The 19,228-nt window shown below is 33.2% G+C and overlaps 1 protein-coding gene across 1 annotated transcript in view; it reads right to left on the reverse strand.

Moving 5' to 3' along the window:
• The window catches only part of SPOCK3 (SPARC (osteonectin), cwcv and kazal like domains proteoglycan 3), a 471,565-nt gene that overhangs the window by 156,398 nt on the left and 295,939 nt on the right, over positions 1–19,228 (reverse strand). The window contains exon 5 of the mRNA XM_058550318.1: positions 13,665–13,788. Within this exon, the coding sequence (XP_058406301.1) occupies positions 13,665–13,788 (124 nt within the window). The remainder of the gene's footprint in view (positions 1–13,664; positions 13,789–19,228) is intronic.

The following is a 19,228-nucleotide window of genomic DNA, read 5'->3' on the forward strand; positions in this document are numbered from 1 at the left end:
CACACTGCTCACTAGGTCCCCTGACAGTAGTCCCTGCAGGCCAAAGTTGGGAACATAATGTCTGTCTCACTTTTACAAAAATGCCCTTGTCCCTCCTGGACTGGACTATGATGGCTGACACTTATGTGTGGAGTTTAGGAGTTGAGAAGAAGGACTGGGAAATTTTAATTCTGAAATGGGGCACACTAATTTTGTGTCTATGGAGGGAGAGCAACAACCTTAGCACATGGGGAGAGAACATCTTAGACCCTGAGAGACATGGCAGAGAGAGAGACATTAATGATCTTCGGTCTATCAGACCCCTATGTCTTTCGTCCTCAAGAAAAGTGCCCTTGTGTGGCTCTCCCAAAGTGTTGCAGGTGACTTAAATTTAACTGATGGCTGGGTTTGCCTTTCCCTAGACTTTCTCTTCTCTATACTGCTTAATCTTACCAAGAAGTCTATCAGAAACAGAAAGGGATGGCACCAGTCCCTGACCCTCCCATGCAAAACACCTGCCAACACCTCCAGATGTCTTTCCCACCCCCAGTCTCAGTCATTCAGTGAGGTGGATGAATGCCATCAGGATAGCTGCTTGGAAAAAATAGGACAGATTGAGCAGACTGCTCTCAAGCTGTCACTCTAAAAACAAGGAATAGAGTCAATTATTCTAACTCAATTGGGAAAACTAAGATGTTCTCACAGGTTGGAAGGTCACATTTGATGCACTGTCAATCTATGTCCCCTGAATAATGTAGGTCCCACTTGCAGGTCACACCAGTTTGTCACACCAGTTTTAACAATATTTTTTTTCCAGGATACCATGTGCATTACTTCTTGAATGGAGACTGTGCTTCTTGAATGGAAACCAGGCATTAACTTGCTTCCATACTGAAAACATGGTGATTTGCATCTCAGGGGTTGTCTAAGAGATTTTCCACTACTTTAGGAAGCACCACCAGTAACTCATGTAGCCCTTAGACTACTAAGATCTCTCTAAAATGAACCTACCCTGGTTATTCATTCCAGGTGGCATACCTGACTCATTGTTTTATGACTATCTTGAAGGGATTTCTCTCTATAACAAGAGGTATGTAATTAGAAAAGTTAATACAAAATTTGTCACTGATCTTAGATGAAGTGATCAATGACACCACATTGTTCCTGGAATGCATTCAGGTCAGCCTCAACTCACTGACCAGGGTGTTTTGGATGATATAATTGTCCTAGATTCCTCCTTGCAGGCTAAGTGGGTGTCTGTGCATCACTAATGCATCCTGCTGTACCTGGGTTAAATGTTCAGCACAAGTGGAAAGACCAAGACAGAAACTTGAAGCAAAAGCCACCTAGATTTCTAAGGTAGACCTTGATGTTTTATGGGATTTTGTTCAGGTGGTTAGGTCCAGGACCCCAGAGTGGGGGAGGGAGACACTTTTGAGGTCAATATTCATGCAGGTTGATCTCCTCCTTTTGCTTGGAGCTCCCTTGCTGTTAGCCTTAATTAAATGCTAGGTGAGACAAATTGAAACGATTTGGTCCCAGCACCTGTTGATTATATTAACTGGAGTATTTGATGGAGTGGTGTACTTATAGGAAAATTCTCTAGAAACCAAGAAGATGCAGAAATGAAGGCAGGATATTGTTGGGAGGCAATTCTCCATGGGTCACTCATATTTCTGCATATCTTGCAATTGGAGGCACTGAGAGCTTTTGTTCTGTACAATCTTTTCAAGGATGTTTGTGTAGCAGCCTTTGAAGATATTTTCTCCTGAAGTCCTTGCTTTTGAATTTTATTTCAATATTTTAAGTGTGTTTTTATACTGTTTTCTGAATCCCATCAATCCTGTTGAGATAATTTTTGTTGGTGTAATGATACAGTATTTTTGGTGGGTAATATGGCTTTTTTGTCTGGCTAGATTTTATTTTTAAAATCTGTCATTTTACTACAGTGTATCTAGATATGGATTTCTTCTTATTTATCTTACTTGTTACACATTGTACATCCTGTATTTGTGGATTCATGCCTTTCATAATTTCTGGAAAATTTTTCAATGTGTCTTTTTTTTTTTTTTTTCCTGCTGAAGAAGATTTGCCCTGAGCTAACATCTGCACCAATCTTCCTCTATTTTGTATGCGGGTCACCACCACAGCATGGCTGACGAGCATGGCCTGGGATCCAAACCTGCGAACCCAAGCCACCAAAGCAGAATGTGCCAAACTTAACCACTACACCACAGGGCTGGCCCCTCAATGTATCTTTTAATATTTTCTCCCTCTTTTTACTTCTGGCTTCTCTTTCTGAATCTCAGTTTAAATATCGTTATACCTTATTCTACTCTCTATTCTCTATTACCCTTTTTGGATCATTTTCCTGAAATATTTTCTGAAATATATGGGTCATTTTTCTGAAATATATATATACATACACATATGTACACACATCATATATATTTACATATATGACAACTTATTATTTTTCCATTATATATATTTTCTGTTTTATACATATACATATATACTCACATACATGCATCATTATAGTTCATTAATTCTCTTCATCTAATCTTAAATTTAATCATCCATTTCATTTTTAATTAAGTGATTATATTTTCAATTGAATAAATTATGTTTGGTTCTTTTGCAAATCTAATATTTTCTGAAATTATTTTGGTCTTACTGTATCTTTCAATACTTTAAGTCTTTAAACATGTCATACATTAAACATATTTTATATAGTGGTTGTATGTTTTGATTTACCTAATTATTTATCCAATAATTTTAGTATTTTAAGTATTGAAATCTAAGTCTGGTTTTGTTCTTATTGTTATTTGCATTGTTCACTGTTGTTCATGTTGACTCTTCTCATTTTCTTTGCTGGTTTATTTGTGTCATATTAGTGTGTTTCTTCTATTTATAATATTTATTTATTTGTGTGTGAGCAAACAGTTTGCAGAATAAAATCTAGAGAATCCTTAGAAGTTTGAATTCCTTATACTTTTCTACAAAGAGGGTTTATGTTGGGGTTTTCAAGTATTGGGGTGTGAATACATGAAATTCCTTAACTTTTATGTCTCATCTTGGAGCTTCCTTGACCTCTGCTCTGAGGTAGTGTAATCCAAAACTCCAGATCCAGGAAAGAACAGATTCAAAGGTATAACTATTATACCATAATAACGGTATTATTACCCAAAGCTACTTCAGAGACAAACAGGTTACTTTTTGAATTCTCAGCTCCTAATGAGAGATGCTTCCCTGCTTTCTTCTCACTGTGGGCATAGCTGTTTAGAGGATCTTCCAATTCATCTAAATCACTATGCTTTCACAGAAAGCCTACTCTATCATTCTTTCACAAGACATTCACCTTCATATTTCTTGATTCTAGCAATCGACAGTTTTTTTTCCACCCAGTTTCTACATTAGAGTTTACTTACCTCCTTGATTCAGTTAGCTTTTGTTTAGTTGGCCTGCTTCAGATGTGATAGCACACTTAATCCATTGTCAATTCACATAACAAGACTAATTTTCTTGGTAGAGAACATTTAGGGTGGAGGGAGATTAAAGGACATTGAAACATACAGTGATTACAGAGCATATACAGAGAGATTGTGGGAAAATACGTAATTTGCCCATGTATTCGCTGAAAAGGGTATGACAGCCCCATACCATTGTGTTTATTTCACATTTATATGATTATAAATTGATATACATATAAGTATATGACACACTTATTTTTTCTTTGTCTAGAAAATTATTTCTCACTTATTTTTAAAACGACATTCCTATATTAATATTATCCACATTGTTATTAATATATTATTAATATATTATTAATATGCATAATATACATACTATATTATTCTGCAATGTAATTTATTATAATATTATTACTTTTATATCATTCATAATTTTATTCATATTTATATTAGTAATAGCCTTGCTATTTACTAGTTCTGTGGCCTTATGAATATGTTTAAAATCTTTAGGCTTCAGATTCATTATCTTTAAAATATTAGTGTACCTTACGTCTCATAGTGTTGTTATGAGGAATAAGTTAATTTATATATAAATTAAATCAATTTATCAATTAATTAAATAATTAATTAAATCGATTAAATTAAATCAATTAATTAATATATTAAGTTAGAGCAATGATTAACACAGATGAAGTATTCACGAAGTGTTAGCTTTTCAAAAATCTTTTCTTTATTGGTATGAGTTTTGTGACTTTGACAGAAGAGACACAGACACAGCCTTTCCAAAGATGCTGTGGATACACTGATTTTTAACTACTTGAAAACTTTTGGAATATGTCAGCTGGAATACCTTCTACCAGCAGACTAAGAATGGCATGTGCTAGTTATCTTTACACATGGATAGCCTATTTATCTTGCTATAATCTAAGTTTTTGAAGAGTTGGAATATATATATGGCTTCTTTAAATCTCTCCTATTGCCTCCCATGGTTCTTTTTTCTTGATAAAGTGATGAATAATTGATGTTACAAAGGACATCGTTAGAGCAAAATCCACGCGTCATAAATGCATCAATCAGGAACTTGCTGGCAGTTTTATTGCACAGAACAAAATGGTGGTGAACTCTGTGAGCTCTAATCTGGGCTCCAATTCTATACTTACCAGCTTTCTGGCTGCCATTTGCTTCCTATTCCTTGTCTACAAATTGGGGATCACTATAGAATCTGTCTTATTGGGTTGTTTTAAAGATTAAATTAGCACAGATAAAATACTTAGAACATTACTCGACATTATTGCTTAATTATTTTAGCAATTACTGCCAATATTACTTTTACAGTTACAGCTACTATATGCCTATTATTACTGTTATTGTACTTCTTTTAAAGAACACGGTTATTTCAAGCATATTCTACTTATTTTAAGATTTTTAGAGAAACTAGTCCCTAGAAATGCTTACTACATGGAATATTTATAAAAAAACAAGTTCCTTTTATCCAAAAGGCAAAGATTATACTATCTAAGAAAGAAAAGTTAACATGAAAACTCCACAAGTAAATATGTGTGGTATTTTCCCTTTTTAATAGATAATAAGACAGGATATAGCCACCAACGTTGTATGTTCTATTCCATGTTGCTGCAGAAAACCTGATTAACATTGGCTTAAGCTTTGTTCAGAGTTTTATTTTTTCACATATGAAAACCTACATATAATTTCATACCTAATGGTAAAATACTGAACACTTTCATCCCAAATTTAGATTAAGGCAAACAGGTACATTGAACATCATACTGAAGGTGTTAACCAGAACAATAAGGCAAGAAAAAGAGTAAAATGCATAAAAAGAAAGAAAGGAAAAAATAAATTTGTTTATTCATAGATGATGATTATATATGTAGAAAATTCTGAGACATTTACAAAACACTACTAGAAATAAGTGAATTTAGCAAGGTGTCAATATACAAGGTCAGTATAAAAAAATTAATTATATGACAATATATTAGTGCAAAGCAATCAAAAATAAAAGTACCAGTTAAATTTATAATAGCATTTATAAAAACAAATTACTTAGCAATACATTTAACAAAAAACATTACACACCTCTATCCCCAAAACGACAAAACATTAATTAAGTAAATCTAACTGACTAAATGAAGAGATATACCAAGTGTGTGGATTTGAAGATTTCGTATTGCTATCAATTCTCTTCAAATTTGTCTATAGATTGAACAAAATGTGAATCATTATTCCAGCTGATTTTCTGTAGAAATTGACAAACTAATCCTAAAATTCATATGGAAATGCAAAGGGCAAATGCCAAAGCAGTATTGAAAAGGTAGAATAAAGTCAGACACAAAGCACCTGAATTCAAAACTTAGCATAAAGATACAGCAAATAGGCAGTGTGGTACAAGCCTAAGGGCAGACAAATAACTCAGCGGAACAAACTAGAGCAGAAACAGATCCACACTTTCAGGACTATTTCATTTTTGACAGACACCAAAACAATCCAATGGGGCAAAGAGCTACAAATGATGTCACAACAACTGGCTGGCTATATTAAAAACTGATATTCAGGGGCCAGCCTGATGGGCGTAGTGGTTAAGTTTGTGTGCTTCGCTTCGGTGGCTCGGGGTTCGCAGGTTCAGACCCTGGGAGTGGATCTACGCACCACTCATCAAGGCATGCTGTGGTAGCATCCCACATACAAAAAAATAGAGGAAGATTGGCACCAATATTAGCTCAGTGAAAATCTTCCTTACCAAAAACAAAAAAATGATATTCAATCCCTACCTCTTACCATACACAGAAATTAATCAATATGTAACTATCATATACCTAAACTTAAAAGTTAAAATGTTAAAGCTTCTAGAAGAAAACATAAAGATTGTCTTCTGCAAGAAATTATAACCACAGAAAACTGATGAATTAAACTTTTTTAGCATGTAAAATCTCTAAAAATATAATTTTAAAAAAATGGTTCGGAAATCACAGGCTTCAAACCAGTTAAGAAACAAGCAACTCTATAAATTTAAGGCCACATATTGCAATCTGTATTTAGTGATTCAAATAAATGGAGTCATCACATTAATTGTATGTAGTAATGTAAAAAAAAAATGAAAGGCAATTAATTAAAACAGTGTTTCTGCTCCAAATTCACATTTAAAGAAAGGAAAAGTAATTTAGAGAATGGACTGTGGACTTAGCTGAGTGACATTAGGCAAATTACTTCACTTCTCTGTGCATCGGTGTTCTTGTCTATAAAAGGAGGACTAATAATGAGGTAATATATCTAAAACACTTACAGTATCTGCCACAAAGAAGAGCTAAATAAATATATGCACATGTGTATATGAGATTATGAAAGTTAATGTAGTGAAAAATTTGTGGGTTACCATATTGCAAGATCAATACACAAGTTATAGTAGATGGTAGACAAAAACAGACACCTGTGCCTCAGATTCATTAATGCAGCATGCCTCGTCCCCACAGCTAAGCCACTGGCATCAAGCTGTGGGAAACACTGATCAGAGCATTAGAAAAATCCCTTAGAATTCAGGACCTAGCAATCACTGTAAAGTAGCGTGACTGGGGCCTAAGTATTCTGGGGCAAGGCACCCATGTTCTGCTAGAAGCCTGTATTCAAAGGTGTTGCAGTCACTGGTCAGGTCCATGACCATCCAGGTTTTGAGAAAAAAAAAAACAAGTAGAAGATGATAAGGGAGTCATAACACTGTCAAATATTTCATTTCGATCCACTAAGAAAAGAGTTTTGGAATAATCACTGAATTTGGTATTTTCTGAATCGCTGATAAATGTAGTCTAACAGTTTTGGTGAAGGGATGGGAGGAGAAGCCATTTTTTAGTGTGTTATGGAGTCACTGGCAAGGGAATAAGTGAAATAAGTAGTGAAGACCAGTGGATCAAAACTTATAGATTTAGATTTTTATTAGTAAAGTGTGTGGAACAGATATAAATTTGCCAAATTTTCATTTTCCTAAGGAATTACATTAAAAACAATTAAATAAATTAATAAAACTACACAAATCCAGTAATATAAATGGAGTTTTGTGAAAGACCATTTTAACACACAGTCATGCATACAAAATTAAGGTTATAATCTCGAAAATACATCAATATATCAATTTAGAAATTAGTGAAACTAATTCCTAAACTTGTTGAATGGCAGACACCAATATACAAAACTCAAGAGTCTTGAACAAGCCAAAAAAGTAAGCCTATGTCTGTGTTAAAGTTAGAGAGCCATAAAATAATCCATAAAGCAAACTCCTGGAGAAGAATGAGGGGCAGATATGTAGAGTATGGATGGAGATTAGCGCATTAATCAAAATACAGTCTGCTCACTTAACTTCAACAAGCCATCTTCCAAAGATAATTATGGTTCTAAAGTGTATTATACTGGAAAATTAAAATTAAGTTAAATTTCTTCAGTATAATACAAGTTGCAGAAAAATGATTTAGTCAGTGAAATAATTTAGAAGCAAGGCAAAAATGTCCATTGCCACAGCAATGAGATACTGTACTATTTATAATTGAAAAAGGGGAAGAATTCTTTGAATATTTAACAATAGAAGCAGTTAGTTAGCTATAATAATCCTTTTATAGAAATGGCACATAGTTTTCATGTTTAAACTTAATTTTCTTATTTCTCCTTTTCCTTTTTGAAAAAAAAAATCACTCATCACTATAAATTATTTCCCTTACCTTTCTGTGTGCATTGAAATACACTAATAATGAATTAGTATATTATAAAACACTAAACTGCTTGACACATTATATTCCATACATATAAAATATTCTGAGGAGAAAATGAATCCAGGATTGAAGAAAAAAATAATTATAATTTATTTTTACTCAATATTTTCCCAGAAAATATTTAAACATTGTGATAATTCAGTGATTATTTCTAATTCTTCAAATTCAACTGAAAAAACATCATATTTCACCTTTACTTGGTAATGATATTTAACAAAAACATGAAATATTTACAGAATAGGAGTGTACTAATTAGTTTCTCTTGGATGAATATTTTTTGGTTGACAACAAAAAATTACACAGGAAGTTTGTTCTCAATCAACCTCCAGGGAAATAACTGAAATCCACAGCATGCTGAACACTTAAGGTTAATAGGTGACTCCAAACTCTCATTTTTGTCAGTTGAGTTTTATGCTTACCACCACTCTACTATTTTTGGATCCTAAAATCTGTTTAAATAAATTAATCTCATAACTATATAATTTAATTAAATACGACTTAATATGATTAAATATCAGGGCAAAATAGAGGATTGGGTTTCTATGAAAACAATGTTGAATGTCTCAAACTCAACGAAGGTGAGCTACATAAAAAAAGTTCATGTCTAAATAAATGTGTAAGAGATGGTTCTAAAAAACTGGAAATAGACTTTTATAAAAATTAAAAAGTAGTTTAGCCTGAGGCTGCTTTGCTAATGTCTTTTAGCTTCTTACTCCCTTTAAACGGAAAATTTAGGAATTCACATTTTGCCCAACAACGAAGTATATATTTTGTGCATCAATATATGCCCGAGGGGCTAGGAATCAGGAGTGTGGGAACATAAGTCAATGTAAGAAGAAGAAACCTTTTCTGACAATTAGAACTCCCCTCAAATATACACACTTATCTCACAGAACATATCTTATCAGGGACTTGCATATTGTGTAGAAGTTTGTCTTAGATGTCCTATTGAGTTCCTTTTAAATCTGAGATTTTATGATAAAGTTCACTCATATTCTTTCTTTCAATGCTCAGTGCTTTAAAAGAGCTTATCCCAGTCAATAATTGTGATAATATGTTGGAGTTGTAATCTTGATCAACTTGGCATACCCAAGACAAAAGCAAAACCTAGCCTATGCGGAAAAGCAGTTCCAATAGAAGCAGTGCACATCTATTTCTAACGGATCTTCCAACATAAAATTATCTCAGTTCAAAGTATTCAGAGGAAGGTACATAGCATAATTAAATACTAAATACTGATAGATACAACACACCAAAATGGTGAGGTGTCAGAAATTTTCTATTTTTCAAAATGTATGTATAGCTGCTAGAATTAGTAGCTATTATTAAGAGAAAGTAACAGAATGCCTTAAATACGGAAAAAAATTAAAGAAAGATTAAAACACTATAGTAGAACGTTGAAACTTAAAATGGAATTTTCTCAGATTGCAACAAAAAGTAAATGTCACCTCTAATACTTCCTCTTTAATTCTAATGTTATTGTTTTATTTTATTTAAAAAAACCCCAAATCTCATAATTAAGAATTCAAAAGCAATAATTTGAAGGGATACAACAGTGGTTCTCAACCATGGCTACACATAAAAATAACCTGGGGAGAGTTTAAAATTTGGATTCACAGAGCCCCATTCCCAGCCAATTTAGGTAGCATCTCTGTAGCCAGAGTTGGAAACTCTAGCGTAAAATGGATAAGATTTCTATTTGCCTTCCCTCAACATATACAAACACACACATCCAGATTTCTTATAAACAGTGTTCATTCCTAAGGAATTCACCATTATTTAGCTCAACTGCTAAGCATTGCATGACTAAATAGGATAAAAAAGAGTTTAAAATCATCCAATGTTGTCCCCAGGGAATTTATGTTACATATGCCCTGCTGAATTCTAAAATGTTAATGTTGTTTATTGACTTCTGCTCAGCAAATGTGGTATACAATTTATACAAGTCAGTGACAAATATATCCATGGTCTAATATAGATGCTGTATTGGAGAACAATTCCTAGTTTCTTACTGAAGCTTGACAATACAATCAAAATAGACTTTGCCTAAAGTAAAGAAACAAAGACTTGCATCTTTTCTGTCAATTTCAGGAATGATTACCTCTCAAATGACCTTGAACAGACTTACATTTTGATTTTTCTGGCATTGCTGAATTTGAAATAATTCAGAAAACATTGGTTTCTTTAAAAAGAAAGATTAAGTAGGCTTCTAAAAAGAAGTCAATCGTTTTTCTTAAGAGGAAAAAAAAATCAGATGTTACAAAAATACTTCTTATGAAAATCACACCAAGTCCCAATATTTTTTCAAGTAAATCAGTTTTTCCATCGTTTACATTTGTTCCTTCGTCTTTTTGTGTATACATTTTTAAAATCCACTGCTGAGGATTTCTAGACAAGCTGACAAGTTCAGAGCTTGAACTCTAATAAAATAATTATTCCCAATTGGTTACATTGTATAAAGAGTATATTTTCCAAAATTATATCCTAGTTATGTCATTTGACTAAAGTCTGCCTTTGGATTCCTTCTGATAACCCTCTTTCCCATCCCATCTCTCAGCCCCCGTACCTACTACACTTTGTAATGACCTCACCTCCAATTAAGTTGTACAGTGGAAATATAATTTATAATTTCATCTATATAAATGGAGCTGAAGGTAATAAGGAAACATTGTGAGTCTAAAATAGAAGTTGTAGGAATATTACTTTGTAGTAGTAAAAAAAAACCCTCTGTATATCAATGCAAGGGGTCCGCAATACAGAAAGACAAGAAGGCCTCGAGTGCAAGACTGGTTTCCATCCCTGATACAGGGCCCCACAGTCTGGACGGATAATACCTGGCTTCTGGCTAATCTTTTTCATATCAGGATTACTCAATTGAGAGATTAGAAGCTTCAAGCAAGGAGCCTCATGGACCACACTGAGCTTGGAACTTGGAGCACACCATTATTTTGAGCTCAAATGCCTACAAGCCCCCAAAAGTTGTTTAAATCTGCCCTGTCAGAGTTTGCTTAATTTATTGACAAAGTTGAGTGAGCCAAGTGCCAGAAGATCCTGTGACCTCTGCATCCATCTTCTGTTTTCATCTCTTGAAAAGCAGATGTTGGAGAAATAATCAAATGACCTTCTCAAGAAGGCAGTTGCCTCTGTGGTCTTTGTCCTGTGATATAGTACCTAAATAGCCTGGGGCAATATTCTCTCACAAAAAAAAGCTGAGGGCCTTAATTTGAATTTCAAATCCAATAAACTTCTAAAATGTATTAGTAAGGAGAATTTAATATAAGTTTGTACTGGGCTAAGATGTCTATTTAGTTTTCATTATTTTATTCAGCTCAGCCTCACTGTGGTAAGATGAGTATTGGTCCAAAGGGAAAACTCACCAAGTTAAACTAGAATCGACAGATGAGGATGGTAATTTGGGATTACCTAAAACTCATATTCACTTGAACCATGTTCTTTTTATGTCTTTCTACGTAAATAAGTCGTTTATCAAAAGTGATACATATGCAATAAATATTAAATTAATAATTCAAATATGGATTATTTCGAATGGTTTTATTGACAATATTAATTAGGCCATATGATTTATAAGCTGAGGCTTCACAATGTGCTCAGTACAAAGTAGAACAATAGGGGAAACACTATGAAATCAGAAATATATGTGAATTAATCTACTTATGATAGGTGTATTTAGTCTTGAGTGGGAGTGTGACGACTGTATTTGTCTAAAATTATCAAACAAGGCCTCCCATATGGAGTCAACAGGTGGAAATCACTTGCGATTGTAACTTTATGTCCTGTGAAATTAAGTTGTGAAAGAACTGATCATCTACTAGGAGCATCCTAGAGAGAGCCTCAAACAAGTAGGTGGTGGACTAATGCTTGCTCTCTCCAGGGACCATAACACTCTGGATACAAACATATCAGTACCCCCAGGACATATATTTCTATTGTTTAGAAAGACATAGATCTTAGCTGGATGCCAGTAAAAATTCCAATTTCTCTCGATCCAACTTGTTCAACTATCAACATTTATCAAGACAAATTAAGATTAAAATTTGCTTCCCACGTAGCTCTACCTATCAGTTTAAATATTATAAGGCACATGCTTTGTTGTAACTTAATAAATCAGTATAATTTTTACACATCATTATCATGTGAGATTTGATAACATGAGATAGATTTATTCTCCCTGTGCGGACAACGTGAGTTTTCTAGGCTTGCAAAGCTGAAGTTCTGGACCATGATAAATTCACCAAGATCAAAGTCATGTGAGAGGACCAGTGAGGCCTTCCCTTCTCTTCTAGCAATATCTAGACCTCTATATACACCTTTAAAATTTTAGCAAATAGGCACATGGCAGCTTCACTAAGGATGCACAGTACTTGGTACCCAGTAAGTACTATGCATATGTTTATTGATTGAATTAATCTATCTTATTTTTGTCATACTCTTATCAAGATTAGTAATTGTAAAATGCAAGTGAAAGTTGTAGGGAAATATTTACTGGGACATAGTATGGTTCATAAAGAGGTATACACAAAACAAAATGTTCAGATAGCCAAACATTTTTGGAACTCACTTTGCAGTAAGCAAAACCAGATATGAACTGAGGTAAAGTTATTTTATAGACTTCATGTATCCTATTTAATGTGAATATTCATATAATTCCTTAAAGACATGTTAATATGTTTACTTATAGAGTAAGGTCTCACTGGGGACACTACATAATATGCTACATTACCTTTATAAAATATATTTTTAAAAAATCTAAATTCATAGATGTATCTGGCCCAAAGTTTCAGGTAAGAGGTTGTGAGCCTGTGTTTCTTTCTGTCACATAATCAAAGAAAACTCATCAATGTCTTATTAGGTAAAGTACTTAAAAACTCCTACATATTTGAACAACACAGGACACTAAATCAGGAGGCAGAGTAATGTGCAGGAGACAACAGAGACATTGAATCAGAAATGACGTCAAATAGTGCCTTCAACGTCATCTAAATTTGTGTTTGTGATACTTTTCTGATCCTTAGTTTTCTCAACTGTTAAAAGGGATTTTTGGACGCTTAAATGAGATAATATAGGCGATAACATAGAGATTAAAGAAGTGATGATATTCACAGATTGTAGCTGCTATTGTTGTTATAATAATAATAATTAATGTTATTATAGGGCATGGTAACATTTCTGACCTCTTTCATAGTAGGAAGAAAGGAAATATTTGTTTTAATATTTGAGAGTTCAGAGTGTCCACAGTTTAAAAACTCTGATATAGGAGAAACAAATGTACATTAAATCATATTCCAAACCAGTGAAATTGTTTGCATAATTTTAAAAGTTAAATAAATTATTTGGACAACCACCTTGGAGAATAGTTTTAATCACTTACTAATAAATATGCATTATGTATTTCATACTAAATGACTATAATTGTCTTTACCTGAGAAGAGTAGGTATGACCATCTGAACCACAAACGGGGCTGGTGTAGACCACGGGGCACTGCTTGCAAGTGGATGATATGGGACTCCTCCATTGCTTATGGCCTATTCCTGCATCTTTCATACTGTCAAAAAAATAAAACAACCATACTTAGTGCCTTTATTTAAAAAGTAAATAAATTTATATCAGCGTCATGCCTTTTCTCCACTGTTGCTCCAACTCTTGAAGATCAATTAGAATCAGTAAACTGCATCCTCATTTTCAATGTATTAATCCATACAGTGTCCTTCATTATATTTTCTTTCATATATCAAGGTTTTCCTATAAGAAAGTGAGAATATATTCCTAAGAATATTCTGCTAGTCACACATAGACTATAGTTCTATTTCATCATATGGATTTTTTTGTTTTAATTTATAGTTGTGACATGTGTTTTGATGGCCCCAGAAACAGAAGCAACAATTGCTCAGTAATAAAAGACTCACACATCTAGAACCTTCTAAAGAGCCACCCTAATATTCCATTTGGAACAGCATCAGAAAACAGACACCTACTTCACCTCGTATACTCTATGCGCCTGAAAATAAGAATAGCTTACTTTTAGACGAAAGAGAAACAAAGAACGACACTTTTCCAGCAACCACCAGTATCTAGAGAACCAAATTAGTAGGTTTAGTGAGAGCAAATTCTTTTTATTGTGTAGAAATGCCTCAAAATAGATCCATCAGGCCTTGATCTAGAATGACTTGGGAAAACCCATTTTCTTCTGCTACCTAAACTTAGAATTATTTGTTTTTCCACTTTGATTAAACTACTTATTGCTCTGCCTATTTGTGGGAACAATTTACATAGAAAGGGGTAAAGGGCTTAAAATAAGAATCAAAGCAATAGGGAATCTATACAAAAACATTTAATATTTAGAAGTCCTCTAGTAAACCTGTACTCATTCTCATTCCTTAAAATTGTTTATAGAGACAGCAATTTGACTCGTCTCTATCAGGATGAGAAAAGATGTTTTACTAGAAACATTTGCTTCCTTTTTGCTTTTCATTTTTTTCATGAATAAGTCAAACCTCCAAAAAGTAATCACAGAAGACTCTTAAGAAGCAACAGTATTAATCTTCATTATTGGGAAAGAAGTTCAAACTATGTGTTTCAAATTTTGATAAAATTTGGCTGGACTAATAAAAGGCTTATTATCTTCTCTTTGCCCTCTTCTCACAACTCCAACTGCCTCTCTCTCAAAAGATTTTCATGAAGGCCATCATAGTTCCAAACATGTTCTCTTCATTTTAATGTTATAAATTCTGCCAAAAGACCACTTTAAAATCTTTCCTGGTCACAGAGTTCATCTCATAAGAGATACGATGGGAAAAATAATCATGTTGCTATTACTGATTAAATAATTGGCACAAAATTCTAATGGAAATTAAAACGACTGCAAAACCTGGAACATTATTTTATATCACTTCAAGACAAATTATAGAAATGGAGCAGAGAGAAATAAAAAGATAAAATATTCTATTTGCATTATTCCTTCACTTTGTGTCCTCAAAACAAGGCATAACATTATGCAAATTATTTGTTTTTCAGATACATTAGGAGAAATTATTACCAAGTTCAGATTTCTAATCAATAAAAAGTATTTTATTAGCACAGGATGTATATATCTTTTTTGCTTTAGGACAAACATACACACACACACCTATATATATATATGTCTCCAATACAAGTCTCCTTTTTAATTCACCTCCTTCCTCTTTCCTAACATATACACTCAGCCCTAATGAAACATAGAAACAAAAAGATTGTTATATTAATGACTTTCTTTTATAAATGTATATTTTATGACTCATTAGAAGATCTATCACATTTAATTCAAAGAGTAAATATGTCTAGAAGTGAAATCTTTTTAAAAATTTGAAGATTTATTAGAAATTCCTGAAATTGAAATGATGTTTTAAACAGTGAAATTACAATGTACTTGTAAAATAGGTTTTGAGGTAAAAAACTTTAGTTATCCTTATTCCCTTCAAAGCCAACATTGCTGAACAACAAACAACTTCAGACTTCTGAAGTACATCAATAAAACTGGTCAGGATTTGCTGAAGTGTCAACATTATCATCATTATAATATTGCATATATTTGCATCACCATTTTGACTAATAGTTGATGCCAAACTATACCATTTCCTAAACCAGTACAATATTTACTTATGTTTATTTTAAAATAAATACATTATATGATGATAACATAATCAGAATTCATGTTTTAATATATAGTATTCATATCATAATGCATGGAGAATAGTGACTCAGGAACTTTTTACTATACTCGGTAAATCCAAAAGAAAACACTTAGCATTTTGTCATCACAACACAGTTTCTATAGAACAGAATTTATATTTAACAAAACAGTCTAGAAAATTTGAGTGTAAATCTGAGATTCTAAATATCATAGTTTTTATGTGTTCTTAAATCATTTCAGATTGTTTGATGTAATTCACACATGAAGAAAATTGTGTATTTCATTTTCTGTAGAAAGACAAATTATATTTAAGCACACAAAGGGCAGTATAGAATGTGGTTTTTCTAGGCATGTATTCTGTTGGAATTAGGGTACAAATACAAATGAGTTTCTAAGAATCTTATTATTTGAATAAAAAAGTACTTCTAAAAATTCAGAAATCAGTTAACAATGTTATAGTAAGAATCACTAGTTATGCACAAATAAGACACATAATTCTTTATTTCAAAAATCAAACATCTATAATAGAGAAAATAAGGTTTTTACATGTGAAAACAAAATGAACAATATAACACAGCAGATACTTAGGGGCAAATCTACTGCACTGTTAACAAGAGCTTTAGGAATTCTGAGTAATGATGATCATTTCTAACGGCAGTAGTTGAGCAAGACTTTGCAAACAGGATAGCTGTGTGCAGTTGTGCAGGTTGCACACGTAGTAGACCATGTAAAAGGTACCCCTTAGAGTTGCGCAATGCTCCACCTATCCAACTGTATGTGGTATCTCTATTCACACTGCTCTCCGTGGAAGAGATTTTTGCATTCTAGAGTCTCTTTTATCAAAGTTATCCTGTGATTCAGAATTTGTTTGGTTTGGCAGCAGGAATGCTTCTCAGAATTAGTATTACTCATATTCTTATCTATTAAAATATGTTTGTCTTGTTCTCAGGAAAATTAGTGAAGTAAATGAGGCTATAACTGAAAATCTCTAAGATTTAATTTAACATCTATGCATTATATGTAATAGGTAAACATATATAATTGCATCTAAGGGGGGATTATCTTTCTTTTTTTGTTTGATTTTTAATTATATTGTGAAGGTCCTATTTAAGGAAGGGCAATGTGTTTTAAGTGAGACTTGAAGTCACGGCAGTCAGTGTACAGACCAAGAAGAGCCAAGTAAAGTGCTTAGGAAAAGGCAAGTTTAGCTCAGGCTGTCAGAATGGATGCCTGGCATCCGTGGTGGGAGGAATGACAGGTAAGAAACCAGATTTGGCAAAAGCATCACTACGCATATTATTCTGAGTATTCTAGGCGTAAAAGATGTTTACCTTTGAGAGTAAGTCTAATTTTTTGATATACCAAAAGCCATTAGCAGTTAATTATTTTGAATTATTATCAAATAGAGTAATGATTAGCTCCCATTAATGAAGTACAAAATTCAAGCTGGCTGCAAAACTCTGAAAAGATTTAGAAATTACTCTTCCAACAGCAACTTTGCTAGAATAAACCTTTTTTTTTTTTTTGTGAGGGAGATCAGCCCTGAGCTAACATCCTATGCTGATCCTCCTCTTTTTTGCTGAGTAAGACTGGCCCTGCACTAACATCTGTTCCCATCTTCCTCCACTTTATATGGGATGCCGCCACAGCATGGCTTGACAAGCGGTGCGTCGGTGCGTGCCGGGGATCCAAACCTGAGAACCCCAGGCCTCTGAAGCATAGCATGCGCACTTTACTGCTTGTGCCACCGGGCCGGCCCCTAGAATAAACTTTTTAAAGGTGCACTTTTTAAAAGAACTATTTTTCAAAAATATGTACTTTGAAGATGAGTTAAAAATTTATTTATTTACTTTATAATGGCATCTTATATTCAGCCATAATCCTTTCTCCTAAAGAGAAAAAAAATTTATGTTTTTGAATTTAGGGAAATGAAGCGATTAAATGATAATCTATGATACATAAAGTCACAGTTTTTTCTCAAAATCTTCCTTTTAAAATATTCCACCATTCAAGGCACTAAGTTAGTTTCATACCAATATACCTGTTATTCTGTTTCTAATAGTCAGAAAATTACACTAACAAAGAAGAATTTATACTGTTGCTAGTGCTCCTTTACAGGACTTATTTTGAGGCAGTTGAGCTACACCATCTTCTCATTACCTGAGCTATCTTCTGTGCCTGACTTACCCTTCACTCTAGTCTTCAATGTAAGTCACCAGCATCAGCTACACACGAAAGCTCAATAGGCTCTTATTTTTCTAATAACTACAATGTTAATTACTGCTACATCTGTTCACTCAATTATGGTCTACTTGGCTTTCTGATTAGTTAATCATGTTGTGCATTTTAACAATATAATTTGAACACAACTTCCATGTTTCAGGATTTACATTGATTTTGGAAAGAGCATAAATGATGTTACTAAAATGGTTAGCAGAAAACAACCCTCATTTTAATTTAAGTTTCACATGTGACTGTGTCATTAATCAGTCTTGGCAAGTCAGTCACCTCCTCGGGTCTTAATTTCTTGACTTATACAATGCTAAGCTTCATCAGTATGGCTCATTTGATCCTGAGCATTCCATGGGTCCATAAATCTTTAAGAAAATTACTTATGTGAAGAACTTCATCAAAAATTAGAAGCTTAGACAGTGCATATTGGCCATATGTTGTAATTTTAGAACTTGACTTAGTGTTACCAAGTGAAACAAATATATCACCATGGTGTGAAGGATGATGCTGAATTGGGCAAGAGATTGCTAGGAATGTTGAAGTTGCAAAACTTCGCTGTCTCAAGATAGCAAATGAAACGTATGGAGGGAGCCTTGTCTTGTGATAAATAATTAAAGAGGGAAAATAAAACATGGTCATTTTTAAAAAGGCACGATTTCCATGCAAGTACATCTAAGAATCAAATAATATTTATTACAATGTCAAGGAACACCATCAATAAATCACAAAAATAAATAATATATCATACTTATACTATAAATGATTACATATTTTTCTAAAACCTTGTAGTTCTGGAATCTGACATCACATATTATAAACTCCCAGTTCTTTAGGCTATAAATATGCAAAAAGAATAAAAAGCCAATTGATTCATTATGTATTTATCTTAGAAGGGGACCATCAGTATCTAAGTCAATTTCTGGGTTGTATTTGCTTCTTTCTCTATGCACCTATATTAACTTAATTCTTAATGATTGTGCTTCAACACAAGAATTTGATTATAATCTGATAAAACAGCATTAAAGTGAACAGAGATATTCTGTGAATATTTCAGCTGCTGGCAATATGATGTATTTCTTGTCTA

The sequence above is a fragment of the Diceros bicornis genome, chromosome 11 (genome assembly GCF_020826845.1).
Source record: "Diceros bicornis minor isolate mBicDic1 chromosome 11, mDicBic1.mat.cur, whole genome shotgun sequence".
Taxonomy (NCBI): domain Eukaryota; kingdom Metazoa; phylum Chordata; class Mammalia; order Perissodactyla; family Rhinocerotidae; genus Diceros; species Diceros bicornis.